General features: G+C 34.6%; 1 protein-coding gene across 1 annotated transcript; it reads right to left on the bottom strand.

Moving 5' to 3' along the window:
- Positions 1-32: 32 nt before the first annotated feature.
- Positions 33-10,281, bottom strand: LOC127799980 (aspartyl protease family protein 1-like). The gene is made up of 10 exons (XM_052334315.1): positions 9,714-10,281; positions 8,811-8,946; positions 8,016-8,251; positions 5,690-5,914; positions 5,298-5,433; positions 5,137-5,210; positions 4,949-5,048; positions 4,791-4,851; positions 821-892; positions 33-726 (listed from the first exon to the last, which is right to left on the bottom strand). Exons 1-10 carry the CDS (start codon positions 10,010-10,012, stop codon positions 479-481), a joined length of 1,587 nt encoding a protein of 528 aa, XP_052190275.1. The 5' UTR covers positions 10,013-10,281; the 3' UTR covers positions 33-478.
- Positions 10,282-14,501: the final 4,220 nt, after the last annotated feature.

Here is a 14,501-nt window from a genome sequence, read left to right as displayed (position 1 = left end):
CCTGCTGAAAAAATTATTACATAATTCGCACATACATATTAACATATATAATAAATATAAGCTTTAAATGGTTTTACATGGATGCTATTCTATTACTATCTTTGAAACAGAAATTCAGTCATCACATCATATAAAAGAACTTAAAACAAAAATTCCACCACCGATCGCAATGTCTCCGGCCTAGTGCGTGTGAGGGAGAGAGATTTACTACTGTTGGAATAATCCACTCCTAAATATTAGGGGAAAAAAATGGGTATAAATGTTATCTCCATTGTTAATACAACGCTGTGTTGACTAAAATCATAAGTGTATACATATATACAACGTAATGCCGACGGAATTGGAAGGTGGCGACTAAAGAGCAAAAGAATTGGAAGCCTGGGTATGCATGCTTTCCCCTAACATAATGCCGACGGAACACTAGCATATGAAAGCCAACAAAAATATATATGAAGCAGGGCAGGAGATGTAAAATGCCTCACCAGGAAGGATCAATAATAATATAATAATGCACACCCAGGCAGATGAATGCCATGAATAGGGTACCCGCCAAAGAATTCAGATGCGGCGAACTGTTTTCTGGAGGTGGCACGGCACTGGGAGTGGGGTTATCAGAACCACTTTGAGGACCTGATGTCGCTTGTGGCTCCACGGTAGATGCAGGGGGAACTGCACTAGAGTTTTGCGGGTTTATGGGTAGAAGGTTGGAGTTTGTGGTATCATAACCTGCAAAAACAAGTTGGTCGTTGGTACTTTGCAACTTCCATCCACCCAGATGTGCATTACGAAATGTGATCAATGCTCATCAAGATGTACTCACAGTTGGATGCCTCCCAGCCCAAAGCCATCTTTTCGCGATTGAAAACAATACGGTAGCCAGTCATGAAGTTTTCTGGTTCATAATCAAAGATCAATATGGTCAGTGCATGAATGAATGCTTTTTGGTAGTAAAGCAAGGCAACAAGTGAAGGGCATTTTTCCTTTTGAGCTAATGGCTATTTTCAACAGGGGTATTTAAACATAACTTCCACTAGTTCTATTCTGATGAACATTTAAAGTAGCCTTCTTCCTTTTTAAAAGCATCCTGTCATGGTTTATTGCGTTGAAGAAAACCTAGCACAGAAATATTCTCACATCATTCAACCTACTGGAAAGAGAGTAATTATTTTTTTTGAGATTATAATTAGGCTCAATTTCATCTTTTGTACTCTTTACCCAAAAGCTTATTGTATCTGTAAATTTTATGCCAGACAGTTCAAAGTTCAAACAACTTTGTCAAAAAAAAGAAAAAAAACCATCGCAACTTTAAGCACGTCGTGATATGGTCCAACCTATGGACTCACATGTCCCTCGTATTTCCTAAACATGTCTGAAAATGAAAGTACAACAGCAATCACAACTAAAACTTAAACCCTAAACTCCTAAATCATTACATCCATTTCATGTTGAAAGGTTTCCCACCATTTCTTTTTTTTTTTTGGCCTCCCTCCTTTGCTCTCTTGCTACAAACATCCTCCATTTCCCCCAGTCGCCATGCAAGTGCATCCACTAGTCTTATTCTCACATGTGCAAACCATCCCTTCCCCATTGGCTCCCCTCCCTAAAGCCTCCTCCATGTCACCCAATTGCCTTACATATGTGTCTACTAGTCTTATTCTCACATGTGCAAACCATCATCATGCATCGCTCATCTTATCTTTAATAGGTGTCACTCTAACCTTATTACATACAAGAAATGATAAAATTAGAAATGAAGTTATTCGTAATAAGGTAGGAGTAGTGCCAATCGAGGAGAAGATGAGAGAGACTAGACTAAGATGGTTTGGTCATGTGAGAAGGAGACTAAGAGACGCTCATGTGAGGAGAGTTGATGAAATGAAACAATTAGTCACAAAAAGAGGTAGAGGTAGACCCAATAAGACTTTGGAAAAGACATTAAAATTTGATATGAAATATATGGATCTAAATGAGGATATGACAAAAGACAGAAATACATGGAAATCTAGAATTCATGTAGCCGACCCCACATAGTGGGATAAAGGCTGGATATGTTGTTGTTGTTATTGTACAACTGCACATCCACTATAACATCATCCTCTCAGTTGCATTCATAGTTAGCAAATATTGTACTAACTGCACAACATTCTGTGCTGAACACAGTACAATGCCCTAAATGAAGTGTATGTACTTCAGATCATTTCGCAAGCAATGCTTTGTCATAGGATCTAGAGCAAGTAGCTCCATGCTAATAGGTTCAACAGCCACATCCTGCTTCATTATTTTCTTAATGAAATAAATCCTCAACAATATCATGTACTGTACAAACCCATTTACATTACAATGCCAACTCTAGGTGCATAAGATATACTTCTCTTCCGTTCTCCCTTCTCTAAACTATTTTCTGGTGACTGACTTGACTAAATTCATCTCCTCAACAATGAGTGATAAATAGGTGAAGATGTCAGATTGAACCTCTATTGCAATTGTACTAGAGGCTTTGCCCAAAGCCTTCATTTCAAAGTTCATTTAGAAATAAATGATTCTGTTACTCCAACAAAAGGTAGAAGTCAACAGAGATTTTATAGTAAATGCAGACAAAAAGACATTTTATAGTAACTGGATTGTTGCGCATTTAAAGTACTAACAGGTTGACAAGAAAAAGGCACCAAAACTAAGATGTCTCTAGTATAGATTCAGATAGCACAAGAGAAATCAAGCCAGGAGCCTACTATAGCTAGAGCACACCATTTTGGGCTTTTGTTTAAGAATAACAATTTACTTGAAAAAGAGAAATGCAACTTACTCAAGCAATATCCCACTTTGAAAGTCATTTATTCAAAGAACATATGACTTTTGGATTTTGCACCCATACACTTCATACCAATCTCACTTTGAACTTCATCTTTCAATCAACACTATAAACTGCCTACACTTGTTTTTCTTTTCTTTTAGCAATTGTCAACTTGAAATACACAAATTAGCCAAGCATCTCATGACTATTAGCAAACTAGGCAACTGAAATAATCAACAGCCACCTATTATCTTTTGTACTTTTAGATGTGAATCTAAAATCCCAATCATATCTTGCTAAATATTCATTTAATTAACAAATTTAGAGCCCCACCATGCTGGAAGCCACCCCTCTTTTCTACAATTACCTAATCATTTTTCCCAACCTAGCCAAATCCACTGAAATCAATTTCTCCTCTCTTTCACCCTCTCCTTTTTCCCTTCACCTCTCTCATTGTTTGTATTGTCGGAACCTCTTGCACATCCAGCAAGCAACCAAGATCTCATAGGCAGTGACTTGGAGGCTGCACTGAAGAGTAGAAAATAAAGCAGAACAATAAGAGAGGAAAAGAAATTATATGTTTGATAATTTCCATTTTGGTTTATTGGCTTTACATTGGATTGTGGTTGTGGAAGTTGAAGATAGAAAGGGCAGAAATTGTGGGACAGCAAAGGAAGATCAATAGTTGTGGCAATAGTGAGAAAAGATGATCTGATAATTCTGTAGAGTTTGATTTAGTTTCTTGTACAGGCAAATAGTGCTTGAAAGTGAAAATAAAGAAGAGAGTTTTAGAATAATAAATTGTGCTGCAAAAAGAATTGAGATTTTATTGAGTGAGGTGAGATAGGAGAAGATATGAAATTAATAGATGTATTTCAAGGTGGCAACAGAATGCTCAAAGATGGCAGTTTGATTAGCAATATGGAGAAAATAGCAGAGTATATGATTTAAAGATTTGTGCCATGTTCAATTATCTCCATTTTGGACTTGCCGCATGGGACAACTTTGTGAGGAATCTTCTTCAAAATCTAGTTATATGTAAGTAGTTGATTAGGATGGGCTTAAGATTATGTAAGATAAATCGGTTTAAATACTAGATTATACAAGCTTAAGGAACAATTTAATTGGTAACATTGTATTAGCATTATGTACTCAGATTGTTCCATTGTATTAGCATTACGCACTCAGATGTGATTAAACCAGACTTGATAGGTTATAGCATCAGTCTTTTGACACGGGCTTCAGAATATTCTTTCTGATAATGAGAGCACAACACTTCCCAAATTGGTGGGTCTAGAAAAGGTCAAATGTATGCAACTTTGCTACAGCATGGTGAGAGTTTGTTCTAGTGGTGCCCCAAGTCCAAATGAATCACCTTAGAGAGAGTTTCTCCTCCTCTGTTATATTTGATGCTTATCTCTTCCCCTGTTTTCTCCATTTCCAACTATTGTATTAGATTGGTATGCAATAATAATATGTTTATGTGCGCCATTCATGGGGCACATGTGATGGCAGGTATTTGTGGATGAAAGGGCACGGCATGCCTCACTGCCTCGAAGAATTGCTACACAATTTTCACATGGCTATTTTCTGTATGTTCAGCAAATGAACCGGAACATATAGCTAATATTGGAAATACTAGAAGTTTGAGATGCTAATTTATTAGAATAGAATTCAAAACCCTATTTTGAGATTCGTTTGTAATTGTACAGTAAAATGATCAAACTTTGTTGGCCCACTTCCCAATCATTTTTAGTAATAAGAAACCCACGTGGTGATAGCAAGAAATAGAAAAATTGATGAGTTAAACGTGGCTAAAGTTAAAGCCATCTAGCAAGGAATATAAAATTTGATGAGTTAAACATGGCTAAAGTTAAAGCCATCTATCATTACAAGGTTACACCCTTGGGTTTGACTACAGTTCTAGCTAGGCAATTACACGGAAGAATCAAATTGAATATATGTGAAAATGCAGTGTGCTACGCAGCAAGATACTTACGTCCAATGATATTTATATCCTCACTTTTGACAACAGCTAAACAATATAAGTTTCCTTCGCCCTGAGAATCAGGAGAACACGTTCAGTAAATTCTAAGATGCAGCACTAGGACTTAACCTCAAACAGATGAGGACCTATAGATGAAAGTGAAACATTACCTCTATAGAAAGTTGTACAATCGGATCCGTAACAAAGAATTGCTTTCCACCTTGCATGGTAAAATTCAGTGATGGGATCTCAAAGATTGTTTGATTTAAACTGCATGTGAGAGAGAGTCAGTCCTTGAAGGTTCAAAAGAAGAAGCCCACTAAAATGAGTCAGTTTTGAGTTCCCAGGTTGAAATGACCTTAATTCGTAGCAATACTCAAAAGGGAGCCGAGAATCAGAGGGATGTCGCTTCTCTTTGGCCTGGGAATTGAACTGAATGATAGGCCAACGTAGCTATAAGTAATGAGTAAGTAATTGATTGCTTACATATTCAATAAGTAAATTATTCAAACAACTTACACTTTCCGAGATAACCTTATAAGCTGGGTCATTCAGGTATGTGAATGAGGTGCCAGAGTCAAAGATTGCACTGAAACTAACATCAGAGACATTATCTCCAACCAGAATTTGTTCCAAGCTAACATTATAAGTTGGACTGCAAAGAATTTCGAATAAAAATCTAACGTCAGCAGAAACACGTGATTTTTTGTTTTTGGGATCCATGTTCAAACTGACATTATGAACATATTGAGATTTAAAAGGAATTATAGCCCTTTATAGAATGGAAAGCAGACAAAGAACTCCTATAGCTCACACCAAGTAGGCAGGGAAAAGGTTTGAGTGTTATTGAACAATTAGCACTTATGCAAGCTTGCCATCAGGATTCACAAACAAAGGTTGATTGCACATACTGTGATGAATGAACATTGAAAGGCGTTTCTCCTTGTTCTAAGCTGCCTTTATCTCCAAAACTAATTCTCCCAATTCCATCTGGTCCAAAACACATGGAAAAGGAATTTGCAGACAGCCCCTTCTTTGATAAAACACTAGGCACAGATACATTATCCATTCCAAGCCCAAATAGACCATTTGGAGCTGCACCATCCAAAAATGAACCAGTCTGAACTATGCCACAGCTGCAAAAGTGTTATACATGAAACAGTTAAACGTGCTGGTGAAAAAGAAATTGCTAGAAACATAGCAGTCTACCATAGAGGAAACAAAAGAAGACACCCACAAGAAGAAATATAAAATTGGCATACAGCAAATCAATTATGAGAAAAAGAAAACATTAATATCTACTTATGACATTTGTTGGAGCATTAGACTATCATGCCTCTGTGGCATCAGGATCCAGCAGTCTCTCGGGCATATTTACCTCAATAACAACAATAACAACATATCCAGCCTTTATCCCACTATGTGGATTCAGCTACATGAATTCTAGATTTCCATGCATTTCTGTCTTTTGTCATATCTTCATTTAGGTCCATACACTTCATATCAAATTTTAATGTCTCTCTCAAAGTTTTCTTGGATCTGCTTTTATCTCTTTTTTTGACTAATTGTTCCATTTCATCAACTCTCCTCACAAGAGCGTCTCTTGGTCTCCTTCTCATATGACCAAACCATCTTAGTCTAGTCTCTCTCATCTTCTCCTTGATTGGCACTACTCCTACCTTATTACGAATAACCTCATTTCTAATTTTATCTTTTCTTGTATGGCTGCACATCCATCTTAGCATCCTATTTCCGCTACGCTCGTCTTTTGCTCATGATGGTATTTGACTGCCCAACATTCTGAATTATACGACAAGACTGGTCTTATAACTGTCCTATAGAATTTTTCTTTCAGTTTTAATGGGATTTTACCATCACATAACACTCCCGATGCATTTCTCCATTTTAGCCAATCTGCCTTAATTCTATGCGTGACATCCTCGTGAATTTCTCCATCTTTTTGAATCGCTGATCCCAAATATCGAAAATGGTATTTTCTTTGCAAGATTTAGTCTTCCAATTTTATTATAACATCCTACACTCTTGCATTCTTACTAAATTTACATTCCACATATTCTATTTTCCTTCTACTTAACTTAAATCCCTTAGATTTTAAATTGTTTCTCCACAACTCAAGTTTAGTGTTCACTCCCTCTTTTGTTTCATCCACCAATACTATGTCATCTGCAAATATCATATACCATGGCACCTCTGTCTGAACGCGTTTAGTGAGTTCATCGATTACTAAAGCAAATAAGTATGGACTTAGTGCAAAACCTTGATGCAGTCACATTATAATTTTAAACGGTTCAGTATTCCCTCCGCATGTTCTGACCCGTGTCTTTATACCTAATACATGTCCTTAAGAACTTGTATATAGGCTATTCAGACTCATTTTTTCTCTAAAACCCTCCATAATACTTCTCTAAGGACCCTATCATAGGCCTTTTCTAGATCTATACACACCATATGCAGGTTTTTCTGATGATCTCAATACCTTTCCATTAGGCGCCTTAATAGGTATATAGCTTCCATTGTTGACCTACCAAGCATAAAACCAAACTGATTTTCCAAGACATCTGTTTCTTTTCTGAGCCTCTGCTCTATTACTCTCTTCCAGAGTTTCATGGTATGGCTCATTAACTTAATTCCTCTGTAATTTTCACAGTTTTGAACATCTACTTTGTTCTTGTATATAGGAACCAAAGTACTATTCCTCCACTCATTTGGCATCTTTTTTTATTTAAGAATCACCTTAAATAATTTCGTTAGCTAGGAGATGCCCTATTCTCCCATGCATTTCCATGCTTTTATTGGTATATTATCTTGTCCCACCACCTTATGATTTTTCATCTTTTTTAATGCTTGCCTTATTTCTTTTGAACTTATGCGTCGATAAAATGTATAGCTCACGTTCCCTTCGGAGTTACTAAGATGTCTTAACCTAACTCTTGTGTCCCCACCATCATTGAATAATTTTGTAAAATATTCCTTCCATCTCTCCTTAATCACTCCCTCGTTCACTAATTTTGTGAAATACTCCCCACCATTATTTTAAAACAAAATATGGATTCACCCTAGTGTTGATATGAACACTAAAGATAAAGACGGCAACATCATACCATTCACTAAAATGTTGTAAATATAGAAGGTAATGATATTGACAAAATCAAACGAAGGTCCATATTATCTACCCAAAAAAGTTTTGACAATAAATCAGTACAACATATTGCTTACCCGAATGGAATCTGTGCATCAACTTTCTTCAATTGACGGTCATCCGAAGTTAAGTGCAAGATATCCTCTACTATAAGCCCAGAAGATGAAGTATTATTAGAAAGATACTGAATTTGGTAAGCGCAAGCATTATGTTTCGATGAACATTGTCTCTGTTTTCCACAAAAGGTACTGTTACAGGAAACTTTCATGCTTGTCGATGATTTATTAAGGCTGTATATGTTTAAGTCAATTTCCTGCCACACAAAAAGGTTAAAGAAGTAATCATCCAGTTAGTGATGGCAATAATAAACAAATGAATATCCATACACTTATATTTTTACTGATCCAATTTTTCGAAATAGGAAAGAATCATTTATTGTTGATGGCACCCTGCTTTTAGAGCAATTAAAGATCAAAAGCTTACAAGTACACATTAATCAGCTGTTATCCTGGTGAAACAAGCTGACCAACAAAACAAGACATGAGCAACAGTAGCAGTAGTCCAACTCAGACAATAATTTCAAATAGGTTAAACAAATCTATCAATTGACTAAACTATTTTTTCCTTAGGGTACTCAATAATTCTTCTTTCTAGATCATGTTTGAATCTGTCCAACGCATGTCCAAGTGTTCGAAATATGTCAGTATTCAACACAACATAACATACTCCTAGCAATAAATGTGCTTGTTAGATCCATAAAGTCAACCCACTCAATGTAGTGAAGCATGCGTATATCCTTGAGGTTATATGGTATTAAAAAAAGGCATTATGCAGTGTAGGCAGCATAAAATTCAAAGAGGGAAGGAACATACGTCTCCTGAGCCTGACTTCAAACCCGTCACGCATTGAGTACAATCACAAGGTAACCAAAACAGGTCACTTCCAGTGTCAAGTGCCACAAGAAACCATAAGCCTGGTGACCCCACAGAAACATTTGCATAGTACAGACTGAAATTCCAAAAAAAGACAAATAACAAATAATTTTTAATGAATGTGGAAAAGGTAATCTTAATATCAATGTTACAAATTCAGTATTTCAAATACCAAACACTTTTTTTGTTTTTATTTTTTTTTAGTTTTTATTTTTTTTTTGTTTTTGGGCAAAGGAAACACTTTTTTGTTATCCTACCGGCAACAAAATGGTTAGCTTTTCTTTCTTCTTTCTTCTTTCTTTCCCCTGTGAAAAATGGATTACACTATATCCATACAACTTCAAGACCAGATTACCTGCACCCTGACCACAACAATTTGATTTTGCCTTCACTCCCCTATTTCATTTTCAAACAAATGAGCTTTCTTAATAGTTTCAAACAATTGGTATTGTTCATCAGATTCAGCTGCTAATTAAAGTATATGGCAAATAGGGAAACTAATTTTAGAGACAACAACATTGTGAACATTGGTCCCCCTTATTACGCTTGTTGTTAGCTAAACATGAAAGGGAAGGGGGAATTGCAAATAACGGCATTAAAAAACTTTTTAATCAATTCCAATTCCATGAACTCCGGCCATATTTAAACTTTAAACCTGTACGGGCGTTTCCTTTAACATACAAAAAGATCAAATTCCTCTTTCTTTCCTTTTTATTGAAATGCTCCGTTCGAATTGTGGAAAGTTCCATTTCCAAACACCAATCCCATTAAATTCCACACTTGACAAACACACTGTAAAAAGGAAAGCCGCGTTAAAAAAAAAAATTAAAACCGACTACATACTGTCCGAGACCAGCGATGCGAAGAGTGTCGTTGCCGGCGGCGAAAGTGAGAGGAGACTCGGCGGCGGTGGCAGCGAGATGCCTCCCGCGAAAAAGACGATCGCGCTGGGCCATGGCGGCGTAGTAGTGGAGACTTCCCTTCTCAGGCAAGCCATCTAGGTCCAGAATTCCCTTGACCGGATCGGAATAGCGGTGGTGGACATCGAAGCCGAACGTGCCGAAACCATCGCACCTCTGCGAGCTCAAAACCACCAGGGCCGCCGCCGCCGCCGCCACCGCTAACAAGCACCGCCCAGCCATTGGAACTGCTCAGAAATGAACTGTCCCAAACTAGGATTCCACAACCCGAATGAATTATCAGAAAATCTGATATGCTTTTATATATAATATATATATATATATAGAGAGAGAGAGAGAGAGAGAGAGAGAGAGAGATTTGTTGTTTCTGATCTTTGACGCGCTTCGCACCTACAAGCATCGGTCTATGTATGGTCGATGCCTCGTATTCTTCTGCTGCTACGGAGAGAGAGAGAGAGAGAGAGAGAGGAGAGAGTAGTCGGCTCGGTTAGTGAAAGCGATGCCAGCGATGCCGGCGATCGCTTCTTAACTACAAAATAAAATTTTTGAATTTATTTTTAATTAAGTGTTAAATTACTCACTATAATTTTAAAAAATATAAAAAAATTTAAGCCAGTGCTTTTTCGAATATGAATGTAGAGTTTAATTTGAGCCTTTGTGATTGTGTAGAATTATTTTTATTAAAAAAAAAGTTAACCATGTTAATAAAAATAAAATGTTATTAGGTAATTTTAAAATGACATCAACCATAATAATTGATTACGCAATCGAATCAAATTGAAGGTTGTTTAGTTTAGATTCAACTTGACAAGTTAATTTTCAGACTTAAGTTTGACTCAAATGTTAAAAGTTTTGCTTGATTAATCAAAAAGTTAATGAATCGAACTTAGGCTCAAGCTCAACACAAGCTCGAACCCTACAAGCTTCTGGCAAGTTCAATATTGAGCTCAAATTTGTTAGAATTTTTTTTAAAACTTCTAATCAAGTATGTTTATGAGTCTCTAATTAAACCTATTAGTATTTATGAATTTTTAAATATTTACAAGTTTTAACGAGTCAAACTTTATTAAACTTAAACTCGATTTGTTTACAAATCGAGTTTTAAAATTAGACTTAAGTTCGGTTCGTTTATCTCAACGAATGAACTCGAACGAATATTTTGTCAAGTCAAACACCGAACCATTTACAAACAACTTAGCTCACCAAATTTAGCCTTGGAAAGTAAAGTAATATATTTGGCACTTTCCTTTTTTTTAATAATTTACCTTTTTTAATGTATTATATAAAAAGTTGTTAAAAAGAGACAATGATAGCAAGTGTTGTAATGTATTGATTTTATTTACATAACATTACTAATATATATTAAACTTTTAAATCAAACTAACAATATTTATTAAAATAGGATTAAACCGCTTTCACTAACGTGATTCAATTTGAAAGAAACCTTTGCTCGTATGATAATTAGACTAAATAATGATAAGATAAAATTAAGAATGAGTGAAATAGTAATTAGACCATATAAATCCATCTTATTATCACTATTCGAACAAGTGATGACCCAACATTAGAGCAACGATGTCTAAGCAAAATAGGAAATCGAAAATTATGCCAAAGAGTCTACAATATGGGGGAACCGAGGGGGGGGGGGTGTTGTGTGTTTAGCAAGTATCATTTGTAACAACTTATATTGGTAGATGATAGGACGAAACTAGATTATTTAGTTATAATCAATAACAAATGGTGTCTAAAGATTAATGGATGACTTATTTTTTATAGGTAATGTTAGGCTTCAACGGTCTGAATTCACTTTATCTTTGATAAGCGAGCAATAATAGACAAAGTAAAGAGGTATTACGTGCAACGATGACAAGATCAATTGTGAGATGGTATAACTCTGGTTAAACATGAAGAAAAAAAAAAGTTCGTTTTAGTTATTTTTCAAGTTTAGTTCAATTTTGAAAAGTTGGGCTTTTCAAATCTTATTTTTTATTTAAATTTTCTTATATTTGAAAAATTATTATAAAATTAGATATAATTGTAAAATATTAATACGAAACCTACCTAGAAGAGTAAAGTAGGTGGACCAATCATCCAAAGCTGCCTTGCATTTGCCTGTCTAGTAGAAACCTGGCAAATTACCAACCTTGTTATCCTCCACCAAATCAATAAATAAATGAATATTCACAAAGCAAGTTATACCCTCGGAGCGTGACATTAATTAAATGTTTTAAAAACCCAATTAAGTCATATAGAAAAGAAGAACAAAAAACAAAAGTCTTGAGACACCTTTCTAGTTGATTTTTTTTAAAAAAAATTAAATAATAATATTATTATCTGAATATAATAAGTAAAATTTTTCTATTTTGGAGAAACTTAGCAAGAGGTTGGTAGGGTCAGACAAAAAATAGGGTTGTCTAGGTGAAGCTATATTTGATGTTCGAGTGAAATTAATTGTCTGGAAGAAGATGATTTGTAAGACAAAAGCAAGTTAGAAGACACATAGGCATTTCCCTCTCTCGATGGCCTCCATTACTCAAGTCAGAAGATGACATGGTGTAGTTTGAATGCAAGAAAAGTGTTCAGTATGTTGTGAATGCAGTGGGTGGCTTAGGAAGAAGGGATTTCTTTTGGAAGAACTGGAGTTGTCAAGGTGTCTGGAATAAGAAAGATTGGGTTAGCAGAAAAGGATTCCCACATGTCTTCTAACCTGCTTTTATCTTACATATCATCTTCTTCCAGACAATCGACTTTCCCCAAATAACTTTCTTAAATAGCGGATTGAGTCGTTATTTGCTTGGCCCTATCAGTCTTTTATTGAACTTTCTCAAAATAAATAAATAAACTAACTAAATTAATATCGATTAATTCAATTCGACGGAACAACCTAATTCAATTCTCTAAACGTGTTTGTTAATTTGTATTTTTCTTCTAGATTATGTGAACACAAGAAAACTCGAACCCAAGATCTAAAAAATCTTGAAACCTCCTCAAAAGTGTGGTTTGCTTGTGAAGTTGTGATTGTGATTGAAAAATTTGGGAGAAATTATTGAAGAAAGTGAGAGGAGGTTGGTGGGGACGGTTGAAGCTGAAGTTGAAGTTGAGATTGAATGGCATCATTCATTTGGTTGGGTTTGGTTACACGTAGCCCAACCAATGGCAATGGCAATGGCACTGCCAATTCAAAGTCTAAAGTCGATAGGATTGCCGTCATCGGCGGGAGGCTGAATTATTATTATAATTATTATTATTATTATTATTCAGTGGCTTTTCTTTTTGAGTTGGAAATTAGGGTCATTAAGTGAACCTCCTCAGTCTCCCATCCCATGCTTTTTAAATCAACAGTTCCATTTATGCACGCTATTTGGATGTCTGTCTAAACCACTTAATTTTAAATTAATTAATTATATTAACTTTGATTGCAATCTTAGCCCCCATAAAGCAAGAACGAGAGGCAAAAGTTTCAAAAACAACATATCTATACTTAATCAAAACTAATATGTCACAACCAAAAGTCTACTAAAAGACACACACAAAAAAAAAAAAAGTCTAAAAACCCAAAGTATCATTTGGGCTAAAAAGAATATTCAAAAGACTGAATATTTTTTAAATATGCAAAATGTCTCTTTGAGATCGAAAGAAACTTAGAGATCAATAGTCTTCTGGAGATTAGTCAAAGGATATTATCACGGTCTATCGGAGACTGTAACGTCTTGGACCCTGTCTAGCAAATTTTCTCTTTTTTGAGAGATTCTAAATGAAGCGCAAATAGAATAATTTCGATATCTGAAAATTTTTCTGAGAGTTTGATTACAAGGAAAGACATTATTCATAAAAATACTAATTCTAGTAGATCTCATAATACCAAGAATACTTATCACAAAAACTCATATTAACTTAATACTACATTCAAATTTTTAGTAAAATTTAATAACTAACTTAAATATTAGAGTGTTTACACTGAGATTACTCTACGCTATCTGATCATTCTTTTTTTTACAGAATCTAAGAGGAGTGACGATGAAGTTCTCAATGAATAAATTTATTATTGTATTCGAGCGACAACATAGATAAACTCAAAAATTTTGTTTGTATTTGTATAACAAATTTTTTACTTACTCGTGCTCACCTTAAATTTGCTATTAATTTTATTATTAACCATAAATTCCATTTATTTAATTCAATTACCTAACAAAATTACATGCCTTGTTAGTTAATAATTACATGCCAGAAAGAAAAACATCATTAAAATGACATAAATGTTACAACACTACTGTTAAGATCATTCCAACAGGCATATTTTTTTTTTAAGAATAAATTCTATTATTAGTTTTAAAATTTTATGCTGCCTAATAAATTATTTATTATAATTTAATTTCCATCACCACAACTGCAAGTCTACAAACCACAAAAAATTGGTTTTTATTATAATTTAATATATCTTTTAATTTTTCATTAAATTTTATTGGTAAAACTGACAGAGTATACATTAATATAAATTATAAAATTACTTAATTTCTAAATTTATATTAATACATATCGCATCAGTTTTTATTAATAGAATTTGATAAAAATAAAAAAATAATAATTAAATGATAAAAAATTAAAATTTAATAAGTATACTGATAAAAATTAAAATATAATAGTTAATTTATGATGAAATACACAAAATTCAGGTCCTCACCATATAATTTACCTTTTTCTTCAACAACTC

Source organism: Diospyros lotus, chromosome 4 (assembly GCF_014633365.1).
Source record: "Diospyros lotus cultivar Yz01 chromosome 4, ASM1463336v1, whole genome shotgun sequence".
NCBI classification, from domain to species: Eukaryota; Viridiplantae; Streptophyta; class Magnoliopsida; order Ericales; family Ebenaceae; genus Diospyros; species Diospyros lotus.
Note: the sequence above shows the minus strand (reverse complement) of the source record. Positions and strands in the feature narration are given on the sequence as shown.

Bases quoted from the DNA above. Each gene is read 5' to 3' on its own strand.
- LOC127799980 (XM_052334315.1), bottom strand. From the start codon at position 10,012: ATGGCTGGGCGGTGCTTGTTAGCGGTGGCGGCGGCGGCGGCGGCCCTG. The intron at 5,915-8,015 runs GTAAGCAATATG...ACACTTTTGCAG, and splicing joins GATGCACAGATTCCATTCGG to CTGTGGCATAGTTCAGACTG. The intron at 5,049-5,136 runs GTCATTTCAACC...TCTCACATGCAG, and splicing joins GAGTATTGCTACGAATTAAG to TTTAAATCAAACAATCTTTG.